Raw genomic sequence first — 7,407 nt, 5'->3', positions numbered from 1 at the left:
TGCATTTCCCACCTTGTGGTCTTGACCTTTTGCGTGTTTTGTGTTTTAAATTGATTTCCACTGGATGATGTCTACTTGTGTTTTGGATGCTGCTCTGAAGGTCAAGCACGATTCAAGGATAAGCCTCAGTAGAGACTCTGTGATGACATCTGACTCTTACCCATGCACTTAATTTCCATATGAAGTAAGTCAACACGATTACTAACACTGCACCTCTGAGATTGTTGCCCCCCCCCCCCCCCCCAACACACACAAGCATTGTGTTTTCCCCATCATGAGAAACAGCACAACAAGGGAATTTGTACGAAACTTGTTTATTACAAACTTGTTTAAAAAAAACATCTACAGTATAATGATCAAAATTTGACATATTTACAGTAGGCATTTGCTTAGGCAATATGTAAAAATATACTTAACTACTTACAAATCCGTAGCTAAGTTAAAGTTTTCTTTAATTAACTTATGTTTTCTGCATCAAACTGTAATAAAAAACACACACATCCTGGAAAACATCCCTAGGTCAACAAGGGCGAATTTAAATAAAAACTCAATCTCAAATTTATCTCCAATCAGGGGACATCACTGTTATTTCCTTTTATCAATCATTAGACTTATTTCTATTCTTAGCACAAAAAGATGGGCTAGCTAGCTAAGTATAGAAATAAGTCCAAGATAAAGTTATATTTTTACACTAGACAAATTAACTTGTCAGCTGGTTTGTTATACATGAACATCACATGATTAAGTTTGTGACAAACTTATCTGATGCTTGGCAAAATTGGTATTAACCGTAAGTTGGCAGTGTCGAACAACAAAAGTAGACAGGCCGAAAATAGACAGGCGGTTTTTGGAGCCTTTTCCTGAAAATTCAAAAGATAAAAAAGCTGTCTATGTTCCTTTACAATGCAGCTGCATAAAGCTAATAGTATAGCTAGTAAGCTTAAAGTAGTTTCTGGGTAAAATTCCTACAAAAAAGAGTCTCATGGCATATTAACGCAGTGTGTAGAAAATAACATATCAGCATATTCGCTCCTAGTGTTGGAGCCATTCAGCAGGTGGTTCATTCAGTCCAAGCAGAAGAATTTCAACATTACAGAGAAAAAAGATCAGTCCAGCAGGATAAATAAGTTAACGTCCCATCCCATGTCTGAGGAAACTTGCTCATGGTCCCCATTATTAGAACCTGCAGCAGTAACCACAGCCTTTATTCTTGCAGCAGTTGCAGCAGTATCGGCACATGGAGAGGTGACTCTGACGCTTTGCCCTGAACAGCACCTGGAAGAAATAATTAAAGAAACATATTAATGACTCATTGTGCTTTTTTGGCTCATCTTCGGACGTGTGTTGAGCAAACACAATGATGTTTAGTACCTCAGGGCCTGTCTCCTTCGCCAATGATGCAGTATCACTCTGATCGAGACTCTGGGCTGCTTGAGTTTCTACTCGCTCCTCCAGTCGGACCTGAGGATCAGGAACAGAAAAAATATACAAAATAAATGAAACAGAATTTAATTACATTGAAGATGCGACAAGTAAAAAAAGTTTAAATAAAAACTTTTTTTAATAAAAAAAAACGGTTTTAATGTATACATATACATTAAATAAAATAAATTTCCTTAAAATATGCAATTGTTAACTTGAGGTTTTAAATGTTTGACAATAAATAAATAATTAATTAAATAAAAAAAAACAATTAATATAGCCTATGTAATTAAACATTAAATATTAAAATTAGGGTTATATGATATATTAAATTTACAGATTTACTTCCTTAAACATAAACAATTACACATTTTTCGATGTCAAGAAATAAATTGTTAAATAACTTGATTAATAAAATGCTAAATGTATGTAATTAAATGCTTTAAAATTGTTTATATGATGTAAAACAATTCTAAAAAAATTAAATATAATTGAAATAATTGTGTATGTGTATGCACGTCACTGATATATATATATGATTAGATTTCTTTATAAATATAGTTTAAAGAAATTTTTTAAATGTAATAGATATAATTATTTGTAAGTTTTAAAGCAAATAATTTTATGGTGTTTAATTGAATAAGTGAGCTATTTTAAGGTAAACTAAAGGTGGAGTGTTACCTCAGAGAAGGGCACAGCTGCACTCTGGGAGATGCAGATGCACGCGATGATGACGATAACGGCGCACACGATGCTCATTGGCTTCATTTTTAGTCGTCACTGATTTTAGTCGTCGTTTAAAAGCAAGTAAAGAACTTTGGTTCCTGTTTCAGGGGGAAAAGAAAGTTCTTCTTTAAAGCTTCTTTTCGGTTAATGTTGTTTCTCTCTCTCTCTCTCAGGATTTCCGTCTCCTGACTACCTGACAACTTCACATGCTGAGCTGCTATTTATGTCTGTGCCTTGCCTGTTAAACACGCCCCGTTATGGCGCAACTACTGCCCCTCTCCTTCCAGTCAGACACGTGCTTAGGAAACCCAGTGGAATTTCCAGTATAATATGTTCATTTAATGATCCCAATCATTATTATTATTATTATTATTATTATTATTATTATTATTATTGTGGTTGTAGCAAGTAGCTAGTGTTTTATTTATTTATTTATTTATTTATTTATTTTAATTTTTTATAATAATTTGAATTATATACATATTGATATATTTACTATATATTTTTTATGTTAAAATAATCTACCATCAGCTTCACTTATTTGCTTATTTTCTGCAAAGTTTAATACATAATTTTTTTATTGCAAAGTTTATTAGATACATAATGCATTACAAATAAACTACATTAATTTCTTTTTTTATTTAAAATTAAAGTAATCTATTGTTCTATTCCTATTAATATTTCATTTGTAAAAACTATTCATTTACTTACATTTTAATTATTTTTTTATCGCCCACATGTACAGTACCACGCTCCTATAATTCCAGAGATACCTTAGTTGTGGGTTTTTTTGTTTCACTATTTTATGCAGGCTATAGATAAGTAAAGACAAACTGTGTTTTTTTGTTGTTTACATTTTCAACAATAATTTTAATATTAAACTTAGAAACTTGCCACAGCTTCACTTTCTCCCCTTTATTGTGAATTTTATTTGTTTTGCTTTGTTTGTTCTTGTATTTGCTTTGTAAATTAGATTTTATTCTGACTGACACTTTTTTGCAATTCAAAATTTTATCTCTGCCTCAAAATGTGCTTCAGGCTCGTGTAAAAAAAAAGGATAAACATGGGAAATTATTAGTGATGATATTAACAGCTTGACAGCAGCTTGTCTTTTGCATGTTGATGGTATTAATTTGTACAAAGCAAACTCCTTGCTTTAACACTTTCAGTTGATCTGAGTTGAACTGGTCCTACATAAACACTGCAAAGTGTTGACTCGACACTAGGGATTTTGCTGTGGAGAAGACACATGTGCATCCATAAAAGACTTATGGCTTGTTGAAGGAAGTCATGTCTATTAAGACACCTCCATCACCTTTTTTTTGTTGGCCATTCCATGCTTCCCATAGATCAGCGGGGAACTCCAATGTCCGACAGGCTCGGTCATGTGGGAACCATTCTAACCATTCTATATTTCACATCTATACCTGGGGATGAAACTTTACCCAAAAGACAATTGATGCATCTGGACCTCAATTTGTCATTTCGTAATATTGCTTTCTAATATACTGTATGTAACCTTTGTACAGTCAGTTATGTTTTGTCAGTTAGTTTTTTCACAGTAAAATCAGTCAGGTTATCCTTGGGAATAAATCTACAATGGAAGTCGTGGCTCAGTTAAAGGGCAGGTTTCAATGTTCTTTTCCTAATACATAAATAAATACTGAACACAGAATACATAGAAAACTCTCATAAATGTTCCTATTTTGGAGGAAATGTCAACCCTGGTGCTGAGTCATGTTTAAGAAACTCTACATTACACTCCCTTTCAATCCCGAGTCATGAAAAAGTCCACGCGTCAGGCTGTCTCATTCAGCGATAACCTTTTGCCAGTGTATATTGACTGGAAATAGCCCGACAAGCTTCAGTCAATAAATATAACCCTGAATGGCTTCTAGCTAGATCCGAACATAGGGTCATTGAATTTTTATATCCTGTTGTCATGGACACAATGATCATTAGGTGAATTTTTTGCCAAAACTGTGCTTTTAATTACTAATTACCCTAAAAATCATTCTCTTAATGGGATAATGATTTGTTTCCATGGCTGCATCTTTTCCAAATAAGGTTTTTATTATTGCCCGTACTCCTGTACATTTTAAATGTTTGCATTAGAAATACGAACATATGTAATTCATAGACTAGAAGGAATGAACACGCTTACAGGCCAGAATGAACAGCTACTCATCCAGGCAGCTTCTTCAGTCTGAGTAAGGTTGTTTAGGGACCCCAAACATATCCTCCATGAGTCGTTTCCCACCTGAATAGGCTTGTTGATGGACGATAGAGAATGTGAGAATGAGGGGGAGTTGATAAGATGTGATGATCACACATACTCCCTTGTGACCCTGAAAGCTGGTCGTTAGGATTGGCCTCCCAGCTGGACAGGTCAGGGGTTTTTAATCATCCTTGGGATACCTGGATGAAAGTCTTTAGGAAATAAATACATAAAAGGTGTCAAGGTGTGGTGGCATGGTGGGTAGTGGTTAACACCGTAGCCTCACACCTCTACGGTCAGGGTTTGAGTGCTGCCTTGGGACATGCAGGGTGGGTTAATTGGTGCTTCCAAACTGCCTGTAGTATGTGTGTGTGTGTGTGTGTGTGTGTGTGCACTTGGCCTGCTATTTTCATCTTGATGATCTTGATCTTGATAATCTACTTTTTCAAAATTGTGTGGAAAAAATACATTTGCATGTTTAATATCGCATGTACACAATTCATAAACTTTTTGATCAAAAGATTCCTGTAGAATCTTCACTTCATGTGGGTAAACGTTTTAAATAGTGTATCTATCTATCTATCTATCTATCTATCTATCTATCTAGTCATCAACTGCTTTATTTTTGTAGTAAACATACATTTTCTCATTTAAAAAATAACAAATCTACCCTTAAAGTGATATTACAGTGAAAAAAAAAATCCAAGAGCAAATTCAAGTACATCCATTCATTTTCCATTATCCTGTGGTGGGCCTAATGCCTATGCCAGGAAGCTCAGGGCAAAATGTGGGGTCACCCTCAACGGGGTGCCATCCTAACACAGGGCACAAGCACACACACTTACACACCCCATTAAAAACGCCACTACAGGCAATTTAGAAACACCAATCATCCTACACTGTATGTCTTTGGACTGTGGGAGGAAACCGGATTACTCAGAGGAAACACACGAAGCACAGGGAGAACACGCAAACGCCACAAACACACACCAGAGGCCAGATTCAATCCCCAATCCTGGAGGTCCAAAGTGGCACTACTAACCACTGAGCCACCGTGCCACCCCAGGTCATGTTACTTATTCTTATTCTGTATAGGATTTATGATAACTCTGCTTTGGATGCAAGAGAAAAAAGGAAACGTAGAAAAATAGGATGGTAGAAAAAACTTAAAGCAAAAATAGAAATATAAAGTCAAGCTAATTACCACTGACTACAAAGCACCACTGTGGGAAAATGGATAAAAATTTATCCTTTTTTTTCTCAAGAAAGCAAAACAATTTTTACTCTACAAGGTTTTATTTATTCATTTTTATCTGTGGCAGCAAATGTTATAGAATAATTAATACTTTAATGCATTTGAATGCAATTAAAAAAAACCTAATTAAATTTAAGATAACATCTTTCAGTATTTGACAGCCCTGGCCAGTAGAGTTCATTTTTATTAGAAATATTTATTACAGTTGGCATTTAAAAAATATGCAGTGCATGTAAAAGTCAGATTATGACCTTTTGTGCATCAGTGCAGACTTTTTCCATTACCACACATCGAAGAACTGATTATTTTTCCTATGCTCGATGTATATGTCTACCGGTGCACTTTTGAGGATGTGTCTGTCATTTTTTTAAGTCTGAGTGTACGTGTCTGTCTATATCTGCGTGTGTCCCAGAGGAAGGGACGCCAGCGCTATCACAAAAGATCTTTTGGTCAAACAGAAGCTGGCACCAGCGAGACGCACGCTATCACCCTGACAGGCGCCACTCCACTACACTCCCCCTCGCTCCCTCTCTTCTGGTCTAGGTCAGTGACCTCTCTGTCTGTCTCTTGTAGACCCAGTAATACTAATACACATGTTTCTGCCCTTTAATTCACCCCTGAAGTGTCTGTTTAGCTCTGGTTCATGCTTGGATCTGTCTCTTCCTCTTTCACCACACCTCCCACACTATGTACCACCACAACAACTAAGTGTGAGTGTTGGTAATGGAACTGGAAAGATCTGACGCAAAAAAAAAAACTGAAATCAGGTCAACAGGCACACTTATTTGTAAAATGACAGGAAATCATTTGTCACACACAGTTTCAATTCACACAGCAGGAGTTGCTCAATTACGTGTGTGCACTTTCTACTGCCATTTATACACTGTCGTACTTTTATTTATCTATTTGAATTTATTTGTTCAAATACATTCAGCACATGTGTAAATTTGTGATATTTGTTTAATCTCTACCACGCAAGTGACCATATGGAGTTAAACATACTTTACAGTCCTGTTTTCAATTTAAAGCATGGGACCGAACCAAGAAACCTACCCTCCTGGGCCCAAACTTCACTTACACCCAAACTACACTCTCAACAATATTTATGGCATTTGGCAGACCCTTATCTAGAGCGACTTACATTTATTTCATTATTATATATCTGAGCAGTTAGACGGTTAAAAGTTGTCCTCAAGGCTTCGGATGCCGAAGTTGAAACCTTAAAATGACCACCTGAACAGTAGCCCAGTGTCCTAATCACTGTACTCTCATAACAAGACCATATAGCCAACCCTGGTACAAAACCTGTGGCCACACTCTTAACACTGTACCCTATCCAACAATCCGCAAACTCTAAATATTAGCCTCAGACTCAACTGTTAATCAGATCAGTCACTCAGGACTTTCTTACACATGTCCCAAATGCATATCAACTAAAATGGCTAAAATCTGCTAACCTGTCAAATACTCTTTGACCAAAACCCAACCATAAAACCAAACCACGGGGTTAAACCCTAAATCCTGTCCAAAAACCATAACTCAAAAAGCCTTAAAGACATTGTCACAAAACAACCTTGGGCCAAATTTGTGATCCATAAAAGACCCGGGTTCTGAAATGCAAAACAACTAATTAAGTAAATAGAAAAAAAAAAAAAATTCCAAAGGGCAGAGCTCTCAAGCATTCAACTTATCAAAATTGTCATTTGGCCCCAAAAAGCCAATCATATCCCAAAGCTCATGGATTACTCAGTCATTTCTGTCCCAAGTTCTGGTGTCAATCAGGACT

The 7,407-nt window shown here is 36.0% G+C and overlaps 1 protein-coding gene across 1 annotated transcript; it reads right to left on the bottom strand.

Moving 5' to 3' along the window:
* Window positions 1-324: 324 nt before the first annotated feature.
* Window positions 325-2,319, bottom strand: hamp (hepcidin antimicrobial peptide). Its single transcript, XM_053487903.1, has 3 exons — window positions 2,104-2,319; window positions 1,372-1,461; window positions 325-1,275 (listed from the first exon to the last, which is right to left on the bottom strand). Exons 1-3 carry the CDS (start codon window positions 2,188-2,190, stop codon window positions 1,177-1,179), a joined length of 276 nt encoding a protein of 91 aa, XP_053343878.1. The 5' UTR covers window positions 2,191-2,319; the 3' UTR covers window positions 325-1,176.
* Between the last annotated feature and the right edge of the window lie 5,088 nt (window positions 2,320-7,407).

This window comes from Clarias gariepinus, chromosome 26 (genome assembly GCF_024256425.1).
Source record: "Clarias gariepinus isolate MV-2021 ecotype Netherlands chromosome 26, CGAR_prim_01v2, whole genome shotgun sequence".
Taxonomy (NCBI): domain Eukaryota; kingdom Metazoa; phylum Chordata; class Actinopteri; order Siluriformes; family Clariidae; genus Clarias; species Clarias gariepinus.
This window is presented reverse-complemented; position numbering and strand designations above follow the sequence as displayed.

Excerpts from the sequence above, each read along its gene's own strand:
- hamp (XM_053487903.1), bottom strand. The coding sequence starts at position 2,190 with ATGAAGCCAATGAGCATCGTGTGCGCCGTTATCGTCATCATCGCGTGC. Across the intron at positions 1,462-2,103 it reads CAGCTGTGCCCTTCTCTGAG|GTCCGACTGGAGGAGCGAGT; the intron begins GTAACACTCCAC and ends CCTGATCCTCAG. Across the intron at positions 1,276-1,371 it reads CGAAGGAGACAGGCCCTGAG|GTGCTGTTCAGGGCAAAGCG; the intron begins GTACTAAACATC and ends TATTTCTTCCAG.